Genomic DNA, 26,852 nt, shown 5'->3' with positions numbered 1-26,852 from the left:
TTAAAAGTCTATAAGACAAACAAAAGGTACAATATGGACCATTCCTTGTGATTCTATGACGTCTCATAAATGTGCCCTTTCTGGTTATTTCTCAAAAACATGAAAAATTCATCAGTTTTTATTCATTTTCAACCATAGGAAGTATAGGGCGCAAAGTATCTCCAAAACAATTTTCAAACATATTACTAATTGTAAATATTATCCATTATATTAAATTATCGACATTTTTAAAAAAGATATTTTTTTATGATTAACAAACTTAGTACGACCTAACTAATTGAAAAAAAAATCAGTGAAGTCCAATCCATTCTTTTCAAATCACACGTCGAATTGTGTAAAGAACTAATTAACATCAATATATCAAAAAAACTAAATTAAATATTTTTTGATTGGGAATTTTTAGGACAAAAAATTATTATGCATACAGATAAAACCTATTAATCTAAAAGAAGCCTTTTTTAAGACGCAGGGTTTTTTTTATTTGTCTTTAGATGATTTCCCACTTACATGTGTAGTCATGAAGATATTCTGTTTAAGCTGCATGGTCCATGATTATTTCATATCAAATTTATGCATGATGTGTTAGACAATGGTTTTGTTTAGCTAATGTATGATAAAAAGGCAATATAGTAGCTTTCCCGACCAACAAAATGTTTAACAGAATATGTTCGTAAAACATTAAATCATAGGCAACCCTTATGAAGATTCGCTACAATGTTGATTTGGGTACGATTGTATTTTATTTACTACTTTGTCGTTTTTTCTGAAACAAGGTATACGAGGAAAACTTGACATCGTAAACTTTTTAGCCAATTATTGGTCAAATGCTCGTAAATAATGAAATTTTGTAATTATTTTACATAATGCACATTTTACTGCTGAATATTTATTTCCCCCATTTGTACAATTTAACTTTTGAGAGTGCGTGTACTATATGCATCATTTGATTGATATATAATTTAATTTGATTTCAAAGCAGTTGTTTTTACTTCAAAACTATTAAGTATGATTCTTAACAAAATTCATAATTTTGATCGAAATGTATCAATATTTAAAAAAAAAACCACTCCTAAACCAATAACAAAATTTTACAGCGCTTTTAATCACTCTTTTTGTTTTATTTTTATCGTATAATTAATATTCTGTTTATATGCGTGCATAAATTCATTGAAGTCAAAAGAACATTTTATAAATCAAAAATAGTGTCAAGGTGATGGATTAAGATGGAACTATTGTCCTGATTAATGCAAGCCAATCAATGTTTTAATTAAATATAATTAATCAGATTTCTCATCATAAACCTGATCAACATTGATCAAGAAAACCTATGACTAGGTTCTTACAAACAAAACATTTCAAATCAGCATTTGAAACATGATCTCCCTATTTCTTTATTACTTTTTTTGTTGGCTGTAATTGGGATACATGCACGTGAGTATGAATTCTTAATTTCCATTTTCTACTTTCTGTTTCTTGAACTCTTTCAATATAGATGAAAAATGCGAAATAAACTTTTTCAACTTAAAGCCTATAGCAAATAAATAAAATAGGGAATACCAATGATATTCAACTATAAATATATATTATACCAACGTATAATACAAAAAATATTTTTCCAATCCACATAACATAAAACCTAATAAGGAAACCATTTCCTAGTTTTTCAATATGATTAATTCATTCTAATTTTAAGATGATTTTTGTTGAATAGAAATCGACCATAATTATTGATACATGTAACAATGTGTATATATATATATATATATATATATATATATATATATATATATATATATATATATATATATATATATATATATATATATATATATATATAAACTACAAATATATGAAATAAATAATCTCTAATATTAACTAATGTTGATGTGATCTTTGAAATTGTAGAGATAAATTCCTTGTCTGCAAGAAGAATAACCCCCAGCCGTATTCGTCCCTCGGTTAGATCTCGTCCTCCTTACAGCTGTCCCAGAAGTTATTGTGTATGTAGATTTTGATTTCCTAAATATTTGAAACCATGTATATACAGAACACACGATCTATGTTTTCACTAAATGTAATGTTTTTACTGTATGAAATAAACACATTTGATTGTCTTGCCGTTTAGATGACTGATTTTAACTTAAGAGGTTAAAACGGTGTAATCTTGAACACTGTTTGCGACCTGAGAACTTGACCTTTGTTGCATACTTATTCAAGAACACTTCCGGTTTGGTTGAATTTCGTCCATAGGATTGTTTAAGGTTGCCGATTGAAATGACCTTGCGTTTATTGACAAGAAACATGATAAAAGTAATGTTTCACTCGCATTGATTAATTAATAAAAACAATATCGAGGACGAAATGAACAGCAGATATGAAGTGAGTACAACCTGTTGTAGGAACAATCCTGGCATCAGCATTCCAACGGCCATGGCTTTTTGCTGAATTGTCGTTATGACCATTGAAAATGTTTAAATTTTTAGACTTTTACTAAAGACTTTTACCAATCTTTTGGTTTACTCGAGAATTGCTTTTGGAGTCAACTATACGCACTGAAGTGTGAAACAGACCTGTATTTTATCTTATCATCCTACTGTCTGTAATTCCTGCCCCTTGTATATTCCGAATACACATGTAGCGTCTGCTTTCAGGGTATTCTTCTGATCGGGGTTTACTCTCTGTGTCCACTCTGGGTTTACTTGGGGTTTACTCTGGGTTTACTCTGGGTCCACTCTAGTAAACCCAGAGTAAACCCAGAAAGTAAACCCAGGGTTTAGTTGGGGTTTACTTTCTGTTAGGTTGGGTCTGATCGGTACTGAAGTTATATACGTATTTAAGCGCATGCCTTCGTGTTTCGATTTATCAGTCATTTCAAAGTAACCTGTAGGCCAACGTTTCTAGTTGAAGCATAAACCATTGTCACTGATTGATTACAAAATCTATAACCAAGAATATGCGTGGAATGCGCTTACTTATGTAGATGTGGTAAATGTGTACACACATAATCCAAAATACCCTAATCTAACAATTTTAAAAAAAATCGTGAAAGCTCCATGATCGCCGAGTTAACAACAAATGAATTCGTGAGTATTAGTCGATTAAAAATATAGGATGTTTGTACATAGCGCATACTTTCTCGCGATAATTGTTAACATACATCGTTACATAAGAATAGACGTATTGAATGGAAGGGAATAACTCGAAGGCTCTTAAAATCATGCGCGAAAATCCTGCATGACTTAATTTTCCACAATGCATACCGAGCATGATTTCTTTCGGTCTTGGGTACTGCGTGTGTAAGGATAACTCTCTTACAGTGCATAAAATAATGAACATATTATTTCCAAGTGATTTTGTAACTCTCGCTTTTTTCGGTGGAGGAGAGTTTGTATTTTTCCATTGGCTGGACTGTTGCTTTGTTTCGGGATCATAATAATCGAACCAGCTTTCATCAGTTGTAACAATCCTGTCTTTAAAAAAATTGCGCTGTGTAATGAAGTTCTTTTTGGATTTTGTGGGGGTGATAGCGAAAACGACAAACAGTAAAATAAACAAAACAAAATGAATTTATTTATCAACAAAACAAATTAAAATAATAGAAAATGAAGAGACTCACATTCACAAACACACACCCTCATCTCCCACTAAGAAAGAAAATATAACTTTAAAAAGTTAATCAATCAACAGTGACATTGAAACAACAGTGAATTAATTTTTAACGCATTCAATTGTCAGTATCTATATGAAACAAATAAATGCTTTAAACGCTGGCTAAATATAACTATAACAGTATGTAAGGAATAAACCAACAAATCAAAATTACCAATACTGTTATATGTAATTTCACAGAAAAAGTAAATTGGAATGTTATCTGTAATTAAACAATCAATTTTTATCACTAGGCAAACTGATAAATCATTTAATCATAAAATAGAATTGAAAGTTTGGCTTCAAATAATTGCAAAAGCCACCCTAAAATAGTCACCACTGGGCCTCCATAGCACACAAAACACAAACAAAATATCCTGTCTCCAGTCGCGGACTCGAAGGTCTCTTATTGGAAAACTATCCACACAGGGCCTCTTAACCATAAACGTTCGTCAAACACGAGCTTCCGTGCGTCCCACTTGCGTCACGCGCTGCTCCGTTTTTATTTCTCGGTCCTAGACCTGTCCCACAAATGCTACGCTTAGCCTTCACTGACGTTTCACCACTGACCCACCGGCTCTAACGATATAACTATCCCTGCACTGAAACAATAATTACCTATTCTAAAACCTATAGACATACTTATTTATACAACGAAAATAACAAAGACCACACCCTCGTAAATATACAATGAAACTGACAAAATATTTACAAAAACTTACCGGCTGGAGAAAAGCAAATGCCCAAACAGATTCACAGTAATTTATGGCTACCAGTCTACCAGACTAACTTCTGGAATTCACCAAAATTAACAAACTGGAGGATGAATTCACCAACGTGGCCGCACACTTGACAAGCAGCCACGGCTCTCACTCACCAAACCGGTTATACTAAAAATACCCCTTATACCGAACACTCTCGATTGACAAATATGGAATACAAGTTGGTCTAAAATTACAACTATTTACACAAACAAAATACAAAACTGAAATAAACTGAATTCAACTTCATCACACGCTGCCTCAGTCATTTTTCTTTTGTAAACTGTCTTGACAATTCTACTCTCTTTTCCAAATTTATCGTAACTGCTTTTTAAGCATTCTATAGCGGCGAGCGAAGCGAGCTATAAAAACCAGTGCGCGCGAGAAAATGACCGAACAAAACCTAAACATTCATCGAGAAATTTTTTTGTCTACGTCAAATGATGCTCTCTAATGTTTTTTTTTTTCAAAAAAAAAATGCCATAACTTGTAATTTACGGTGCCTTGAGGTTTGAATACACTTTCAAAGTACCATGCAAGCTTTGTTGAAACCCAAGACATTCTTACATGTTTCGATTTTTTCGTATATTGAGTTGAGATACACAAACAAATGATTCTATATTTTAACGTATGACGGCGCTATATCTATACTACTATATTAAATTAATAGACTTGAATGTGTAGGCTTTAATACCGATCAATCGGAAGAGTGTTGTCTTTTGTTTTATATATTATTAACATCATTGGTACTTGAAGATTACCACTTTGTTTTCTTTTTTCTCAATTAAGCTTCGCTAATTAATAATCAACGAAAATTCCTCAAAAGATCCCGAAATTCATCTGGATTTTTCGGATTTTACAATCTTGCGCGTGCGCAATACATTCATGCTGACGGGATCTTTAGTTTATGTTTCCACATTACAATAGTTCCATGAATAAACTCAGAAACATAAACATACGTGTACATTTTCATTGGAAATTTGCTTTATATTCTGTTCATAAATATTTATGATTTCTTATGATAGAAATTATAAAATAACAATTATACATATCAGCTTAGCATTTACTTTTGTCTTCGTGATGGCAAAAAAATATTTGATTCCATGCAAAAAAAAATTACATTGTATTTCTTAGGAGAGTGAAGAAAGAATGTTTTATCGTTAAAATGATCACTGTCCAACGGACCTGGTTTTACGATAGAATCCGTTCCGTGTATCATGTGTATTGTGTCTGTAGCAAAGAAAAAAGGAATAGTGAAATTAATAGCATTATTATAGGTTTATAGCTTTGTTATGTAGATGTCTACAATACGGTGTGTCGATGTATATTTCGTAATTGTCCGATACGCATTGTCTAGATTCGATAAATTCAGAGATGGATTAAACATCGATAATAAGCGAACTAAATAACACTAAGTTAACAATGATGCAATGTAAGTGTCATTTTTGCTGGCTCGCCATAACGGTAGCACCGTAAAACGTAGTATGATTTAGGTGGTGTGTGACACATGTCGATATTAATGTGGATTAAAAGGACCTAGACACGACTTCAGATGAAAATTTTTTTTTTTTTATTTTTATGTATGAAATAGTTTCCTTTTGTATTTTGAATGATTTACCAAAATTTTAATGCTAGAAGTCATGTTACAAGCGAGATACAGATGAAAGACGTCGTTGGTATGTAAACAAAGCTCGAGTCTTATATTTGTTGACATATCATGTAAAGTAAAGAAATTATCATTTCTTTGACAAAATAATTTGCGAAAAGAAGATAAACTGATTAAATGTATTCATCAATAATTTTATCAACAACAAAAAGCAATATTAGCTTTAAACTTATACCAATACAACACATATGTAAACAATAAAAAGACTCAAGCTTTGTGCACAAAGAATTCGATATTTGACTTTCAAAACATCCATATTGAGAATTCCAGACAATAAAATTGAAAAAATAAATTTTGAAAAAATTGAGCTCAAATCGTGTCTTAGTCCCTTTAAAGTAATTTGTCATTAAAATACTTTCAACGGTTTACAATTTTCAAAATATTTAATAAAAAAGTGCGTTCTAAAAAATATTGGAAAAGTAAACATTTTTGATTAACCAACAGAATTTGAACTCATGACTTCTAGATCTAAAGAGAAATACTAACCAACTACGTAACGTTATTATCTGACACTTGTGAGAAGAAACTATTTATAAAATTACATTTGATTTTATTGTTTATTCTGTAAGTAATACATCACATGGTGTGTCATATGACCTTAAAATAAAAAAATTACCATTCTTTAGTACATAAATGTTAATTTTTATTAAACAATTAATGACCAAAAAAGGAATGCATGCACTCAAGCGAATGTGTGCAATTTGAAATTGTGCAACTACAAATCAACAAATGTAGCATAAATGTTAATTTTTATTATATACACAATGATAAAAAAAGTAAATAAATGCATTCACACAAGTGACTGTAATTTAAAATTGTGCAACTACAAATTTACATATGTAGACATTTTCTGTTGAATCAAAATAGGGCTACTAACCTGTACATTTAAGACTTAAAATGTGCATTTGATTGTAGTGATATTAAAACAGATAATAAAATATGACAGTTTAGAGAAACATCAAGGTTGAGATCTTGTCTTAGGAAAGACCTTATTCATAAGATAGTTTCGTGAAAAGGGCCCCAGGAGGTATTAAGTAACATAAAATGTACAGGTTAGTGCATTTTAACAAAAAAAAATTGCAAAAAAATGCACAAATTTAAACAACAAGAAAAATTACAGAAAATACAACAACGTGATAATCATAGGTGTTGAGCACGATACTCAGATGTTGCGACGGGTGTATATGGGTTTGTGTACTACTGCATATTTATTAGTTTTGTTCAGCTTTAATGTTACTTCAAATGCAAAACGAAGATTAGTTCTAACTATGCTTCATCCAATCTATATGGAAAATAAACCCACAAAACTATTTACTTATTACTCTTATGTTTGAATTACACTATCACACAAATCACTTTATTATCCAACATCCTTCACTTTTCGGATTTTAAACACAGAAATTTTATTTGCAATTCTTACCTTTTATCAATTTACTGGTATAATTTAATACTTGTTTTTTTGCGGATTCTATTTAATAAAAGTGAATGACATCACTATTGAATTTTACCTGTGTTTTTATATATATATAATACTTTAAGTTCTTCGCAGACTGATTGGACTATATATATCCTGTGATTTATCCTGTAACAAATTGTGAAACTGAATAAATAGCAAATTAGTAGTAGAAATAGAGATAACTGGTTTCTAATATTATAGTAAATATTCAGAATGTTCATTTCAGAAGCAGCAACTTTATCTTTTATTTAGGAGAAAAAATCCGGATTACAAGAGGTCTTGCAAATATCTTTGAGTGATTTTGGACGAAAAACGTGATTTTTCAAAAAATGCTGAAGATATCACCAAGTCCGAGAGAAGGGGCCTGGGATCTATCATTTAAAAAATCAATGCAATTAATCAGCTGGATTCCAAACCTACGAATCTTTTTTTAATAATTATGTCGCTACATTCCTAAATCGCAGAATTTGGGCATGGGGATACAAGAATCATCACTGTATTAAAGTAGTCCAGTAGTAAAATGGGTGGTTATACTCTAATTGTCACAACAACATCAATATTTTGCGTCATTTTAATATATATATATATATATATATATATATATATATATATATATATATATATATATATATATATATATATATTCAAATGACACAAGTCTTAAATATATAATGCATTACCAAATTAAACATGTGCTTCTTTTTCACCGTTGCCAAATTTATAATTCTAACTGTTCTCAAGTTTAATGTACCTGGAATCTTTAAACTATGACAATAATAACACCGATTTCCTATATCTATACTCTGCAGTGGAAAAGTTGCATACTGGTTTTGAAATCGAATGCCTCAACAATCTTCAACGCTTTTGACATTTATCCTCTTATATACAGTTCCATAGTCGAAAAATACGTTTTACTATAATAGTATCTCCCAAAACCTATCAGATAAACGTTGGCAATGTTTAGATTTGTTGTACTTCCCCTTAGGATAGAAACAGGTCGTTAAAGAAGAAAATCATTTAAGGACAGAAAACTTAAGTTATGCATATGTGACTTGAATGAAATTAAATCTCAAAAGCATTTTACTTTATATCACATTTTAAATTATGGTATGTTTTTCTTCATATCGTTTTAAGCTTACCTCTTCCATCTACCAAATAAACCGAGATCATATTCTTTTATCTCATCAATATAGTGTACCTTTATTATAACGCTCAATATTTTTTATCCTCTTTCTTCATTGAGCTATTAATATCATAAACGAATTTTCCTTTCCTTTAATCATTCATATTTGTAAACTTCTGTAAACTGCATCCTGATCAAAGACATCTCGAGGATACAAATCAAATTTTTTACAATTTATTTATTCTATGTGCCTTTAAAATGTAAAGAATTATCTACAGATGATTAAACAAAAGTTTAGATGAATATCTATCTCATTAATTATGATCACCTAATCTAGAAAATCGTCTGTACTCCTAGGCTACTTTGAAAAAGAAACTATTAACAACTGTTTAAGAGTACATAATTTATCTCTTGTCACGTCTTAGGGACATTTACATCGATCATAAGATGATTGTTATGTTTATGTATTTAAAATGGAAATATGCATACATTTGTTGCATCAGTGAATAATCAATATCTAAAAGATTTAAAAAAAAAAAAAGTTCTCTAAATTTTAAAGATGTGCATTTATTCTCATAATTATGGCAATTTGGAATTTGCTGAATTGGCGTAAACACAAGATGTTCAATACGAAACCTATTATTTTGTTTAATTGGGACACACAAGTAACAAATTAAGCGGACAAGAGGAAATTTTAGTCAGCATTTAGGGCGAAATAAATAAAAATACACAACCTTATTACTTCTTCCCAGAAAGACCTTAAATGTCCTCCGAAGTGACACTGATAGAGTTATCATTAATACATTTATAAAACGCGAACAAATCATTTTTACAAGAAAATTTAAAAATATATAAATGTTAACCACATATTAAGAACATAGCCGGATCGCAATTTTTTTTATTTAATTATGTATTAGAATCACATGTACCCTAAGGATTGATACGCTATGATTTGATACGCTATATTCCGGATGAATTGGCTACACCTTAGTAAAACATCTACGTTTTCATACAAGATTCTTAAACTTGTGTTATTTCGAAACATTAAAATAATTAACCGTTAGTTTTCTAATAAATGGAGGATTATGTGCGAGATAATACAGTATTGGTGGCATTTTAAACATCATTAAAATACCGAACTTTCATTGAAATAACAAAGTGTGTTAAGATTCATCCTATATCGAAAATGTCCCCACTAGAGCCAAATTGATGAAGCATTTTACTTGTCATTTTGGTTTTGGTTTTCCGTAAAGTCTTATGCAAAAATTCTTTAAAGACATTATTTGAATAATTCCAACTTAAATGTGAAAAATAAATTGATTAAACATTGACAGAAACCATTTTCAGTTTGATCTTAAAAAGGATTCAATTTGTATAATTTACATATGTTTAGACATACATTGTACATATCAATACAGGATATCATAGAACTAAAAGACATTGAGATTAACAATTCATAATTGAGCAAGTTCTGTCTTTAGATATTAGTAAGCCTCAATTAAGCAGCGTTAAAGGGATTCTTTGTAGGTTTTTTTTTAATATCTATCACATGCCATGCTTCGTGCTTCTGCTATTATATTTCAAGTCCATAGATTGTAGCATTATTAAATTTTGATAAACTATACCATTTACCTAATAATCAATAACCATTTCTTGGCAGGGAGTCTGAATTCATATCAAATTTTTACAGATAGTCTCATGACGTGATGCTGCTAATAATTACGTTGTTGGGAATTTATTAAACCTTTAAAAATGATAGGCGTATTAAACAAAGGTTTACATTACCTTTTATGTATAATAAATGAGAGCGATTGACACCACGGGTTTGGGTTTTGATACTAACCGCTAGGTTCTGATAAAATAACAAACAATAGACTGGGCTGCCTTGCAAAGTAGATGTTTCATGCTGAAATACGCAGAAAAATCGATAAGTTTTTTTTTAAATCCTGTTTAAAAAATTACTTTTAGAGAAAATTGTTAACAAGTTTAAGGATGTCTCTCTGGGTGAATTATTGTGTCTGAAAAGTTATCAAACATGAGGGAAATACATATCGCTTTGCTTATAGCATTTATATGTGCATCAGGTAAGATAGTAGTTAAATTTCTTTTTAATTAATTTTTATGCGTTTTAGGATAAGTTGTTAATGATATTTTCATTCAAAGCATGACTATTCTTTTTGAAGGGGCAACCATTATTGGTTTTATTACATACATGTATTGTTGATTCATATTCACCAAGACACAAACAATTTAAAAACTGTGTAATTTCTAGTCGGCGTTGAATGTGTTTTGGGGTGGGTATTGCTTATTTGGCGTGACTCGGCAGTTTCAATGGCTAAAATATAATGATAAACGCACTTGTGAAACTATTAAAAAAATTAATAATGATGACGTAACACATAATTCAAACGAGACTATTTTAATCACTTATATGGTTTGCTCAAAGATTTGAATTTTGAGAATTCGAGATTTTGGGATCTGCATGAGATTGAGAAACGTTTTTTCTTATAGCGGTCAAATGTTACAAGCCTTTTGAAACCCATTTGGGATAAATTTGTAACAAATCTCGTTTGCATTTTGTTGAACTTGTATTTACATGAAATGTGATTTAATAATTATGATTATAATTATGGGCTGGCTCCCCCCCCCCCCCCCATACACACACACACTTTTTTAAGCATCAATGAATTTTCTAAAATTTACATACAAAAAATTGAATTAAGATGGAGCTGCCCCCCCCCCCCCCAATTTTATGGGACCATGTAAAAAATTGAATTGAAAATAAGGAAATAATCGTAAAATTGAAGTTAAAAGTATACTACTCCCCCCCCCCCCCCCTCTACGGTTTAGGATTTTCAGGGTTTTGGAAACTAACCTTTTCCTTTTTTTTCCAATCAGCTTGTCAAGATATTTTGGATGAGTCTGCCCCCTCCCCACTTTCAAAAACGATGCTACGTGCCTTGACAAGGTTTCAATGTAGTTATACATTTCATTATTACAATATGTTAAACAACCGGTATGTTTGATACAAACATCCAAAATTCAAATTGCCTATAAAATATTTATGATAAATTCGTATAGTCTAGAAAATTGAAAAAAAAAGCATACTTTGATAACTAAAATAGAATATAAACTTTTTCATATATCTGAGGTATTTGATCTGTGAAAAATCTAAAATATTATTTTGTTAAAAGCCATTTTGATTGCAAACACAAGTACTCTGAAGTTAACATTAAAAAGATGCTTAAGTTTCTGATAGACAACATCTATGTAGTTTTTGGAAATCAAGTCTTCTAACAATCTGTTGGAATTTCCATGGGTACCAATTGTGCCCCATTGTTAGCAGATCTATTTTTGTATTCTTATGAATCAGAACTTATTCAAAAACTTGTACATGAAAAAAATAAATACTCGCTGTTGCCTTCAACTCAACATTCAGGTATATCGACGACGTATTATCAATTAACAATTGTTACTTCCATACTTACTTCGACTCGATATATCCCAGTGAACTTGAAATAAAAGGTACTACAGAGTCTGCATCATCTGTTTCATATTTGGATATTTTACTGGACATAGACATTGTTGGTAACCTAACAACAAAACTTTATGATAAACGCGGTGACTTCAATTTTTCTATAGTCAACTTTCCTTACTTATGTAGCAATATACATATGGTGTTTTTGTCTCTCAGTTTATTCGATACGCAAGGGCATGCTCTTCGTATGAACAGTTTCTAAGACAAAGCAAGCTACTGACAAACAAGTTGATAAAACAGGACTATAAACAGTCTAGCTTGAAGTCATCTTTTCGTCAGATCTATGGCCGATACAACGACCTTGTCAGCAAATACAATCTTCCACTGGGTCGCATGCTGACTGGCGTTTTTAATATTAATTTTTAGACCATTAGTAATCACCTAATTGCCTACGGACTTTTCCAATTTTTTTCCCGATTACGACAAAGAGCACACGGCGGGTGTGACCGGTCAGCAGAGGATGCTCACTCCTCCTAGACACCCGATCCTACCTCTATCTATTTGGAGGTCCGTGTTGCTCTGCTTTGAGTTTGTATTTTCACGGTTTGTTATTGTCATTTTTTTTACTGTAATCAGTCAAATGTAAATCACAATCCTTGCAACTTTCGTTTGCTATTTTATAGCAAGTACATTTTTGACGTTAGTATCCTATTTGTCAATGATATCTTATATTTAGAGAAAAATGCTATCTTTTCAAGACTATTTCTATTACCTTATTTATTACATTTCTCGGGTGGGGGCCAGTTAAGGAGACCGGATGGTAAACAAATGATCCATCAGATCGTCCTTATATTTTTAGATATGATGTCTTTAGCTATAAACTATCTTGTAATAAAAAAAATCCATACATTTCTGCACTGAATTTGATTATTTTGCAATATCTATGTATATATACAGAGATCTTCTTTTTAAGAAGATTGATATGATGTAAAAATGGCCAAGACCATTCAGCCCTCTTTAGTCTTTAATAAACTGTTCTTTACAGATATGTTAACAACTTTTATTTTATGGATAAAAATATCCGGGTCCCTGTTAACGTCAACTGGTTTTTTTAGTGATCAGACAATTTTAGATTTACTCAGGACGAAATAAAGACATTTCCTGAACTGAAATAAGTAAACAAAATTCTTCACTTGCCATATTATTTCTCATCCTTACTGTAGTATTATCCACCTTTCGATATCAATGTGAGAAGATCGTATTCAAATAACAACATCTATAATCTTGATTTTGTCGTATCATTGATTTAGTTGCATTTTTAAACCTCATTATAATCTGTATGATATGTTATCTGAATCTGATCGGTCTATATCGTTACGTGACAGAACACATTAAATGTAGAATCTTATAAGAAATTAATATCATACCCTACCCCTTTGAAATCCTCGTGAGTTTGCATACAAGGGTCCATACACCCATGATTAACAATACGCCCTAAACAATAGATTGAATTTAAAACATAATTACATCCTTCTTACTTTCTAAATATAATGTACATTATGATACATAAAAACGAAGCATTTATGATGAATACTAAAAATTATAAAACAACCAGGGAAAGGAAACATTTAATTACATTTTTTGGATACCGAAGCAAGAAAAGATTTCGTTGGACAAGATTCGCGAACATACACAAAATATGTCTCGCTAACAAAGAGGTACCGTGCCGTTCACGTGTATGATTGTATACGTACGCCATTTCTACAGGATATTTAAAATTAGCATTACATAGTGGATCATTACATTTTATCTAAACTAATCTCTAAATAAATATTGGTAAAATGCAGTAAGTAATGGTGATTTTTAAACAAGAGGCCCATTGGGGCTACATCTCTCACCTGAGCAACAGTGACTTTATGTTAGCGTTCAAAGGATTTTGTGCCATATGGCCCCTTGGTAGAATAACAAAAAATGAATATTGAATAAGGTATTCGAATTTTACATTTATTTTTGCATACACCTAATCTTTGACATTGTATCTTTATGGAATACTATTTTTACCGAAAATAAGAAAATTCTATGCAAAATATACAGCTTAACTTTTGTTAGGGGTTTACTCTTAACTTTCAATTCCCTTATTTTCGTCCCCCTTTTCCCCACTTTATAAAGCGATCAAAATATATTAGAGCATGTAGGTACTTTTTCTTCATCAACTATTTACTAGTTGTGATTCTTTTAAATATACATATGTATTATAATAGCTATTGTGTTTTATTTTAAAATTCCGATAGATGTGAAGAGGAAAATTGTACCTCATTGCGCTCAATTTCTCAAATTAAAATCAATCAAAACTTCCCCATTATAATAAAACCACTGTTGTTTACCTGGCGTAAACTCGTGAGACTTTTATAACCTTAATCACTTGATAGATGAATACACTGAAATGAAAAATGAGCTATTATAATCAATGTATTGACAAACATATAACTTCCCTGACATAGCTGCTTTAAACAAAGAACATCGTTTTAGAAGAATGAAATACCGAATCCGAAGTTTTAAATTGATTGAAACACGCCTTTCCTTCATTATTATTTTCGTAATAACTCAGATTTGAAACAGAATTAACCCATAATTTTTGCAATTTATATTTTCTTTTCCATAATGATTATTTATGCTAATTTTATTAATGGTATATGCTTTTATAAAATATACTGGAACCACATTAGGGGTACCCTGTTCATAAGCTCTCACTAGGTTGATATATCAATTTCATAAAAATTAAGAGTTATTTCTGTCTATTAAAGCAAAAGATGCATCGTATCACAATTCACATCTCCGGCCTTTTTAAGGTCTTCCGTTACCAACGGAAGACATCCTTGATATTGCCTCAGGTTTTATTTTTTCTGTTACGTTTCTCAAAAACTTTTCAGCCGATTATATTTTACTCTTGGCAAAATTTGTAAGAGAATGACTCTATCGGTCCACGCGTTTTTGAGATTTTGGGCTTCAAAGTCCTGACGCGAGAGTCCTCGTTAGAATCGTGGACTTGTGCTTAGGCGACTCGGGTTCAGTCCTCCAATGCCGACTGTTGTTTTCTTTCTTAATTGTCTTTCAATTTACGATTTCACCAGGGAAGTGATTGATTTTACTAATTTCCGATTTAGTTTTATGAAAAATCACAATAATAGCGCCTTTTTAAAATATTATTATACCTATGTCTATTGAAATCCTTAGAGAGGGTTAAATGTTTAAGCTTACATGAATTCATAAAAGCATTTGGTCGCCATATTAGTTTCGATCGCTTTTCTACTGCCACTGGGGTATATATACCGCTTGAGAAAGTTACTGTCGGTTGCTTTCCGATCGAAGCAGTCAGGTTGCATGGACTTCTAAATGCATAAACTACACATTGTAGTCAAATGTTTCTACATATGTAATAACAAATTAAGGAAATTACCATCAATAAAACGCAAAAATAATATATTTATTCTTTGAAAGAAAGAGATGTGTAGCGATGAGCAGAACAAAAGAAATTGACAACTAGTATGGCGGTAGACGGAGATAAAAGGGAAATAATGCGTTTTCTATATCAAGTCAGCTTTAAGATGGATTGTTATACTTTCATGTTAAATACTGAAATCTGATTGGTTAAGACGCAGTTAATAATATTTACTATTACCCTCAGCGTTAGCAACGCACTTGGCAACGGGTAACATTAAAAAATGTTACATGCGCGAAAATTATGCGCGTACGGTTCGCTGTAGAATTCACGTTATTCCTATATAAAAGCAGTAAAATGTTCTTAAAAATTTTAAAAAAGACATTCAGTATAACAAAATAAATAGTGCCTGTTTGGGAGGATAACAGTTGAAATTGACACCCCTCGAAAACCATTGTCAACCTCCGCTTCGCGTCGGTTGACAATGGTTTTCTCGGGGTGTCAATTTCAACTGTTACCCTCCCAAACAGGCACTATTTATATAATATCACACATAGAAAAATCACTCATGTTTACAATTTTTTTTTTATTATGAAAGATATAATGATAAAAAAAAACCTATACATATGTCAAATAAGCGAACAAATTGCAGTTTGGGATAAAAATGTTTATCTAAAAAGATTAATTCAGTAAGTAACAACAAAAAGCCCCTACGGGATTCGAACTCGGGGTGTGCGGATGACAAGACTGAGTCCTTATCCATTCGGCTATGGAGTAAGTTACATGTTGCCATAAAAAAATTTTTAATGAAACGAAATATCGTTTCAATCAGAGGTCAGCCATTTTGTGACGATGTGTTATTGCCCCTTAAGAAGTTTGGCACCTAAGATATTAGTAATGTCAATCATCCGAAAACATCCTTAATATAAAGACGGGGACCTTAAATGTTCATTTGTTTATTTGTGACCTATGTCATATGCCATTTTTTTGGCATGGAAATTAATTTGTTGAAGAAATCACACAAAAAGTCATAGTTTGAATTATTATTTATCTAGATTTCAATACAGTATGAAGTTGAACACTATAAAAGTAAAATCCAAGTCAAAGTTTCAAAAACATTTCTTTACTAATGGCTTTAAATGCCAGTTCATAATGAATTTAACAGCAAATGGAGAGAAAGTTACAAAATTTTGGAGTAATCAAATTACTAAATTTTAAAAAATAATAGTAATGTCATCTTTCCAAATCTTTGCAAACAAATAGACATACATTTAATGTCTCATTTAAAAGTAAAAATAGTGGGGGCCAGATCTCAAAAAAATGAGATATGACATGAAATAAGGTAATTTTAAGCAAAAATTGAAGTTAATTTTGTATTGACTTCCATGAAATATAAGCTGAATAAGCCAAAAATATAGATAGATAAACATAAAAAAAAAAATTTCAAATATGTTTTTCAAAACAACATGAATCTTTATACACAAACTGGAAGTTTAGTCTACGCTGAAAATTGGGAGACTAAAAAAAAGTACTCTAAAACTATTGTGTTATGGAAATTACAAATTTTACAACATGTTTTTCTTGGCACTGTAAAATACAAATCTACGGATAGAATTAATAAATGATGCAGAATTTTAGACAAGAGGTGACTAAACTATCCAAAAAGTGAGGTGCAAACCTCTTTTAGAAATGATAGAAAAGAACAACGATCCCGATATCCTATTTTAAGGTGTATTCAAACGGAAGACCTCTATAGTTATTACTATACTTGATTTAGAGACAAAAGTCACCGTGTAGTTATCTGAATGGACGGTAACGTTCCCTAATTGTTTAAAACAAAAAAAGTTCTATGGTTCATCTGTTTCAAAATATTGTGTTGTTTTTTCTGAAGCATGAAATTTATTCTGAGAAAAAAAAAACTTTTTAAAAAGGTTAATTCATGATGCAGCGATGTTGAGTATGTATCATTTTATCAATATCAGTATCCTTTAAATTATTTAACGAAATTTAATCAAATTTTTATTCGAATTAAAGTTTTGGTTTCAAACACGTTGATGCATCAGTTTATACAATACAGCGCCCATGAGAAGTGCGGTTCAAAATGTGATATTACTTTTGGATCAACCCTTGTATATCTCAAAAAGTAGTAAAATGTATAACTGGAGTACTAGATATAGTTCATGATGTTACGGTAAAATCAATCACGTGATTTACAACAAGTGCGACGAAGTATCTGTGAAAATATGAACTTTATTCATTGTATTATATGTATTGGTACTTTAGTTTGGGATTTATCTGATATTAGATTACATCTTCTCTATCACAACAACTTAAAACTGTATGATTAATTTTGTTTCACAAAACTTTCCAGAGTTAATGAATCTCTGAAAATCCATTTGATCTGAAATAGTGCTTTATTCTTTTGAAAACCAGTTGAGTACAGCAAGCATAACAATATAATTTTAAAACAAGCATAATGATGCTCGAAAAGAAATCTAAGTCTATGAAATTATATATAATTCATGAGTGTTTCAAATTAAAAGGAGTTGAATACAAAGAGTGTAGTAATTTCACTCTTGATGAAATATTAGCGAAGTGGAAAGTTTATAGCCAAACCTGAAGTGACAATCAATCGATTCTTTAAGTGGAACATTTTGCCCTATAGTGTTACAGTTAGTTAATTCGTGATATATTATATTGACATCCTAAATAGTTATTTTAGCATGCAAGTGACTTTTGCTATGCAGCTTTATTATGTTTTTGATAATTAGAGACTGGTCAATGTGCATTGTAACTATGTTGTTATATCAGATTGATATATCATATTTTAAAATCATATTAACATGGGATTTATTTTGTCAAAATAAGTTGCTTAAATATGTTAACATGTGAAATAAAGAGGACTCCCCTTTCTGATAAAAAAAACAACGAAGTTTTACTTGGAAGTCGCATAAATCAGCGGCACGGTAACAGAATGAATTTTAATAATTGACGAAATATGTTTAATGTATGATGACATCACGAATGAGTAACATGCAAACATTACAAGGTCGCATACCAGCATAGTTAAGTTTCTTGTCGACTTTCATAAATTGCATATTTGAAACATAATAAATGAATATCGAAAATGTTCAATATAACATTGATCACAGACATGTGCGGAATATTCTATAATTGATTCACATTTGGTAATATACATTTTATTACATGTATGAGGCCATATATAATTTTTTGCTTATTAACCTAATCAACACAGTATCTTACATGTAAACATACCATTATACGATACTTTTTTTAATGTCGCGCTGCATGACGAACAAGAAGATGAGTAAACATGTATACACTTTAGTTTCAATTTTTTTGTTCTACAATTTTTTATAGAAAAAGACGTATTTTTGGTAATTTGGTAAACATGAACAGTATAACACAAAAAATGCAAATTTGAAGAATTTTATAGAAGAAAACAATGTTTATGTAGAAGTTAATATATTCTATAATATATTCTATTTTATTATTCAAAGTGTTCCATGGCCATGGAACCTTTTCTTCAGTTAATTGCATTGAACCGAACCCTTTTATTTCGTGAATTATTTTGTCTGAAGTTATATATATATATATATATATATATATATATATATATATATATATATATATATATATATATATATATATATATATATATATATATAATATTTTATATACATATAATCCTTTTGTTATTCATAATTAATAAAAGATCGTAACACCAGGTCACGAAAAATAAATTTAATTAATACTGAATTGAATTATAAAGGTAAATTACTATTGCACGAATGCTTATATGTTAAAAATTGACAAAATGAAACAAATATTAAGAATAATAAATATCGAAACGAAGCTCATATAACGACCGATTTATGTTCCACTTATTAGTTTCTGTCATAAATAAACTTTTCAGTTTATAATCCTTAACAAATTTATTAATAAAATGTGGTTTACAATTTTAATTTAGAAGTTATATCTACATCAACCACAAATGGAAATGACGGGAGCACAACAGAAATTTCGCAAACTGAAACGACAAATGACACCACATCAGACTCAGCTGCGACTACAACAGAGGCAATCGATACAACGACGGAACCAGCTGATACTACAACAGAGTCAACTGATACAACAACAATTACAACACAACCATCAACATCGTCAACAACACCACCAACAACAACATCATCAACAACAACAACTTTCGATACAACAAGTGCTGTTGATGAAGTTATGACAACTGTTATGGCAATTGACACAACAACGAAACAAGCTGAAACTACAACAGAGGCAATTGATACAACAACAACAACAATTACAACACAACCATCAACATCGTCAACAACACCACCAACAACAACACCATCAACAACAACTTTCGATACAACAAGTGTTGCTGATGAAGTTATGACAACTGTTATGGCAACTGACACAACAACGGAACAAGCTGCAACTACAACAGAGTCAACTGATACAACAACAACAACAATTACAACACAACCATCAACAACATCAACATCACCAACAACAACAACTTTCGATACAACAAGTGCTGTCGATGAAGTTATGACAACTATCCTCGCAAGCAACACTACAACGGAACAAGCTGTAACTACAACAGAGGCTATTGAAACAACAACAGTGCTGGATATAACGGATGTTAGCACTACAGGTAAGTAGAAGGAAAAGAAAGGGTCGATCCATGTTCCACATATTGATTTCTTAAATATTTATACTTTATAACGCTAAACTAATTTGGCACATAATGATATAATGTTTACAATTCCTATACAGAAGTTATATCTACATCAACCACTCCTGCAAATGGAGAGACTTCAACAGAAATTTTGCAAACTGAAACGACAAATGACATTACATCAAATTCAGCTTCGACTACGACAGACGCAATTGATACATCAACAACAATTACAACACAGACATCAACAACTACAACATCATCAACAACAACTTTCGATACAACAAGTGATGTTGATGAAGTTATGACAACTGCCTTGGCAAACGACACAACAACGGAAGAAGCTGTAATTTCGTCAGATGCCTTGGTAACTACAACTGTCGAGACAACGGATGTTAATGATGAATCTAACGCTGCATCCATACAAGAGATCAATGGTTTACAGGTAATTGTTTCGATTTAATTTTTTACGGCATTGTATTTTGTTTAAAATGGCTTTTTGCAATGGTATCTTTAGATGAGTTGATGTCAACATCCTGTGCATTTTTTGACTTTCAAATGGTTAGGACGTTTAGGATAATCACAAGCAAACGAAGTGTAAAGTAAAAGAATCAATATAACATGTAAGATCTCAGAGGTAAATGTACTCCTATTGTAAAATTTTTATGATATACTAGTAAGACATTATAACCACGCATAATGAGTGTAAAATATTTTTGATGCCCTTACCCTTACTCCTGCGTGTTTTTAATCGGTTAAGCATCGCAAGATATAAGAAAAAAAAACTTACGGTAAAACACATTTTATTTGATGTAATGTGATATCTAAAAGAAGAAGGCATTATTTTAATGGCAGAAAAATTCAAAACAATATTAAATTTTTATATCTTCGTAGAGCGGTAACCTGATATTGTGATGTTTAAAAGGAGACATTTTTTAATGAAAGAAATGTAAAAAAAAAATTATTATTAAAATTGTATGTCTTCGTAGAGCGGTCGAATTCAGCATTGTTGTTTGCAGCTTAAAGGTACCGTTAACCAGAAAACAGAAATATGCGTTTTCGCCGTCTTTCATAAAAAAAACAATAAGCGTTTATAGCTGCTTTAAATAACTAAAAAGATTTTTGACAAAATACATATTTGTGTCTGCTATCGCATCAATTATACTTGATGACCAAAGCCATCTTCTGTCAAGGTCATCACTTAATTCTAATATGTTGTTTAACAAAATTTCAGTGATGTTATTATGATTAGTTTGGACTGAAATCGGATTGATTTCCAGTTTAATGAATGTAATTATCCACATTGCCGTGAAAATATTTGCAATTCATCCAAATTTACTGTTTTAACCAAATATATGTACATCGTGTTGGTTACTCCGATTAAACTAACAATATAACAATTAAAGACAAAACTCGGCGGTGTAAAACTGTTTATTTTCATTATTTTATACACATGATCGAATCTCATTTATTATGTACACCAATTGCATTAAGTACATATATCAATAGAAAAATAGTTGACAAAACGTAAAGAAATTTAAATGTAATCAAATAAAGTGTCATATTAATTTGCAACAAAAAAAAATAATAAATTGACACTCTATTTTATTCCAATATTTAATTTCAGATAGACTATAGTCCCTATTCGTTTTATGGGAATTTGACGATTTTCAACATTTCATTGACCAGTGGCTCGAACCACACAACCTTAGCTGTGATTAATAATCAAACCACTATAGTCTGTGATGAAGACAGCAATGCTTTGGTGTATGAATGGAGTTATAATTTCAATCTTACAGGCGATATCAATATTACTATAATTGTTTCAAACGACATATCGCAGATGTCGAAATCCTTCATCATTTACAAATATTATCCGATAAATGGAATATCTACAACAAATATAAGTAGCGTTTACAATACTAGCGAGGCTGTGACGATGAATCTTTTCACTGAATTAAACGTGATGATACCCCAAGGATTCATCAACTTCACTGTCGACTGGAGTGATGGTAACTATTCCATGGGAATCCTTGACCTCAATGAACAACCTCTAAAACAGCAGATTCAACTCCTCCATCCATACTCCATTCAAGGGAACTACACTGTTGTTTTAACTCTTCAATCGCAACTGGAAGCTTTAAACCTATCATACAACGTTTACATATGGGATAGGCTGAGTGTATTGCTCAACTCGTCTGTAAAAGCAAAAGTAAATGAAGAAATTGAGTTTATGTTTTCCAATCCTCCAAACTCAAATTTTCGATACCTCGTGACCTATGGAGATGGATCCTCGATGCAAAATGTGGAATCTGACTTGTATAGACCATTTGATATTTCAACGTTAATGAAATCTTTTTCGACACCGGGTCTTTTTGACGTTTCTATGCAAGCATGGAATCCATTTTATAGCAGCTCGAATGCATATACAGTTAATGTCACAGGTAATATAATAAATGAACCAACATTTCGTAACAATATTGAATATTGTAAATACCATAGATCTTACAATTATTATTATGTACATGTACAATGTCTATAATATTCTTCATTCATCTTTAACATACTTATTCATTTACAGCCTACACGCCCGTCCGTCTCTTTGGTGGCGCTGTACATTTCGAAGGATCAGTTGAGGTGTTTTATGCCGGAAAATGGTGGTCAATATGCGACACAGACTGGGATATAACGGAAGCCAATATTGTCTGTTTTATGGCAGGGTATGCCAGGTAAGTAAATAATGAACTGTAATCTTGAGAGGGGTTTGAATTATTTGTTATGCACATTTCTGTACATGTTGTACTCACAGAACTGCCGCTACGCCGTACCTAGGTACACACTTTGGCGTTGGTGCAACGATATGCATGTCAATTAATTGTGGAGGAGAGGAGTGGGACATAGAAGATTGCAGTCCTCAGATTAATGTACCAACCTGTCCACTTGCTGGAGTTCACTGCTCCACAAACGGTATTTTCATATAATTATATTTGTATGTAGCAAGGAAATTCAAAAGTTAAACGTTTGGAAATGTATGGACAACTTCTTGAAATTGAAAAAAAACGAAAAAGTTTAAAATGAAATGGTTCTGTTTGTATTCGAGAAAAAAGGATTTTATGACTTTCTTAGGGGTGTTCATGCTGAAACTATCCAATGGTCAAGATTCTACTGTCTCGTTGTTGACTGGACAAGACACAGTGATCAACTTTGATTATGTCGCCGACATTGCTTCCTTTGAAGCAATACTAGATAACAACATTGCTCTTGATACTCAAGGTGTACAAAACAACATTCAAAACAAAACGTACCAGTTCTCTCTTTCTCCAACAATGATTTCCGGATATGGGATTCACCAGATCGTATTCAGACTAACTAGCGAAATGAGCGTGAAAGAGGTGAAAGTTGAAGTCAATTTTGAAGAAAATATCAGCCAATTTCAGGTATATGAAATTTTAGATTGTTCTAAAATCCCAAGCTAAAAATCAAAATTGCAAATTATTGTTTATTTTACTTCATTACATTCCATATTATTTACGTATGTTACTGTATATGTATGCTATATTTTTAGGTTGAATACGATAAGTTCGTCGAATATAGAAAACCTACAAACTTTAATGCTACGGTTGCTTCTGGATCAAATTTGCATTTTACATGGGTGTTTGGTTCCACTGTAATTAACTGCAACTTCACTGGAAATGGCACACAATTCTTTAGTTTTAACCATACAATTACCGAATACGGCAACGTAAATGTCACGGTTGTTGCCTCAAATTCCATTGCCACAGCAACGCAGTCATTCAATGTCATTGTGTTTAACAGAATCAATGGGATAATTATCAATACAAGTAAACCATCGTATGAAACACTCGAGGAAGTTGACATAAATTTAATGGTTACAGATGATGCACTTCAACCTCAAGGACAGGTAAACGCAACCATAGATTTCGGAAATGGAAACATTACCCATTGCCTTCTGTCTGTTAACGATACGTATCTTATACCAAATTTAAACTTTTTCCATCATTATGAAACTCAAGGAAATTATTCAATACCGCTTATTCTTAAGTCGTACGGCGATACTTTATACAAGACGCATAATATCCAAGTATGGGATAAACTGAATGTTAATCTCTCATCTGTTACTGAGGGGAAAGTGGACGTTGGTATTCAGTTTACCTTTGGAGCAACGCCACGGTCAAATTTTTTGTATCATATATCATACGGAGATGGAACACACATTCAGAATAATGAAACCGATCTCTATCGGAATTACGACTTTGAAAGCTGGAATAAATCATACAACGAGCCTGGACTATACAACGTGTCCATGAAGGCTTGGAATCCGGTCCATGACAGTTACTTTTCTTATCTTATCAAAATCACGCAAGGTAAGAATACATTGAAAGGCGAATCAGTTTTGATCACAAACTACGGTATCTTATCGTTATCTTAAGAGGGGTGAATGGTCGTGGCCATTTTAAGACTTTATAAATCTCCTTTATAAGAAGAGCTCTGTATAAAGGAAAAGGAAACTATCCAAATTCAAAATGAAAATATATGAATTTTTATTCACTAAATAAAAGTTGAGAGGTATCTAATAATTTTCATAGAATTAATGTAGATATGGTGGGAAATTAGTTGACTACGCATCCTCCTTAATTATTGTTTGAGAAATGTGATTCATGACTTCTTTTCTCACCCACTTTCAGACCAGATATTGAATTACACCATCGACAAAGAAAATAGCCAGATCATTCCATACTTTTACGGGGACTCAAAAGAAATTTTGCTTTATTTCGAAACCCGCAACAATACTGTGCAAGAAGTAGAATTTGAATTGATGATTGGAGATGCATTAATTAACTCCAGTTCTATTATCATAAACCAGTCTGAGGCAAAAGTAAAGACAATTCATCTTCCTCTCCATCGGCTATTGCAAGATATTCCCTTTGGAAACCATTCTATGAATATGACACTTTTTGCTCAAAACAGAACCGAGGTCAATGGATTAATCGTTCAATTATACTACGAGGAGAAAATAACCGGCTTACAGGTATGTATTTATTCGTTTTGATTTATTTTGTTACACATTTTTCTAAAACTAACTGAAAATCTAACTAACTATAAAATCGCTTCATTTTTTCATTGATTTAGGTGTTTTTCGAAAAGAATGTTGAAGTCGAAAAAAATGTCGTGTTTGACGCAACACTCGAAAGTGGATCAAATTTTGGAGTGAAATGGATTTACAAAAATAACTCAGCTGAGTTTATGTATTTAAACAACAATACTAGATATTTTAGTCACAACTTTACCTTGTTTGACACTGGGGACATAGAAGCTTCTGTAACTGTCACAAATCTTGTTTCCAACCAGACGTATTCATTCCTGTTTCATGGTTATTACAGAATAAACGGTATTTTCCTCAAAGTTGGAGAATTTTATGAAACAACAGACACATTTGAGGTGGCAGTTATTGTTAACAGTACTGCTAAACAACCCCAGGGCAATGTGAATCTCAATTTAGATATGGGAGATAATAAAGTGATTGACACAAATTTAACAACTGGTGATGGCACCTTGAATTCGGGATATAACACATCTAAACAGTATCCTATTCAAGGAAACTATACAATTATTGCTAACTTAACATCTCCGCTTGGATCTGAAGTTTTTTCGTCCACTGTATATGTGTGGGACAAGTTGACAGTGAATGTGTCCTCGGAAGTGGAAAAAAAAGTTTTTGAAAACATTACGTTTGAATTTCAAAACACGCCCAATTCTAACTTTTTATATATCTTATCATATGGTGATGGTGATATCCGTCAAAACAACTACAGTGATTTATTTCGACCATATGATTTCGAAAGCTGGAACAAATCTTACAATTATCCAAATGACTATAATGTTTCTCTCTATGCTTGGAATCCAGTATACAGCAGTTTCCATTCATATATGATTCATGTGACACAAGGTTTGTATATGAGTTAAAAATATATTATTTGTAGTTTTCTAATGAAGATTGTGAATATTATATATATATTACCCAATGTTACCTATTAACATCTTTCATACTTCTTGCAGACCAGATAACAAATTTTACATTTGATGGAAATCAGTCAATGCCAATTTTGCTAGTTTCAAAGTCGGTTGTCGATGTCCACTTTAACTTTTCCACCCTCAACAATACAATAGTTCCCGATCTCCTCTTCAATGCTACTATTGGCAACTTAAGCATCGATACCAGGACAGCCAAAATTGATCAACGGGCCGGTCTTCTTGTGTTTAGCATGGATTCGTCGCTGATGGGGAATCTTATTTACGAATTGTACACCATCAAGTTCTCAATGCTAGCTCAGAATGAAACTGAAGAGCATTCCTTAGATATGACCATTATTTATGAGCAAGCAATTGAAGATATAATGGTAAATGTCATACGATATATTAGTATTTCGGATAAGTCAATAAGGCATTGAATACTTATTTTTGGATGCAGTCAGTCTTATAATGCACCAAGCAGTGCAGACAAAATGTATACCGCGCGTTAGCGCGGTATGATAATTTGTC

General features: G+C 31.6%; 1 protein-coding gene across 1 annotated transcript in view; it reads left to right on the top strand.

The window, feature by feature from the left end:
- The first annotated feature begins 10,535 nt into the window (after positions 1-10,535).
- LOC128166271 (uncharacterized) overlaps positions 10,536-26,852 on the top strand; it is a 36,644-nt gene continuing 20,327 nt past the window's right edge. The window contains exons 1-11 of the mRNA XM_052831334.1: positions 10,536-10,738; positions 19,563-20,267; positions 20,390-20,736; positions 21,919-22,735; positions 22,873-23,020; positions 23,101-23,258; positions 23,418-23,728; positions 23,857-24,676; positions 24,998-25,341; positions 25,443-26,259; positions 26,370-26,710. Of these exons, the coding sequence (XP_052687294.1) occupies positions 10,690-10,738; positions 19,563-20,267; positions 20,390-20,736; positions 21,919-22,735; positions 22,873-23,020; positions 23,101-23,258; positions 23,418-23,728; positions 23,857-24,676; positions 24,998-25,341; positions 25,443-26,259; positions 26,370-26,710 (4,857 nt within the window). The 5' untranslated portion in view covers positions 10,536-10,689. The remainder of the gene's footprint in view (positions 10,739-19,562; positions 20,268-20,389; positions 20,737-21,918; positions 22,736-22,872; positions 23,021-23,100; positions 23,259-23,417; positions 23,729-23,856; positions 24,677-24,997; positions 25,342-25,442; positions 26,260-26,369; positions 26,711-26,852) is intronic.

Source organism: Crassostrea angulata, chromosome 10, assembly GCF_025612915.1.
Source record: "Crassostrea angulata isolate pt1a10 chromosome 10, ASM2561291v2, whole genome shotgun sequence".
NCBI classification, from domain to species: Eukaryota; Metazoa; Mollusca; class Bivalvia; order Ostreida; family Ostreidae; genus Magallana; species Magallana angulata.
The sequence above is the reverse complement of the archived record's forward strand: the minus strand, read 5'-3'. Positions and strand labels throughout refer to the sequence as shown.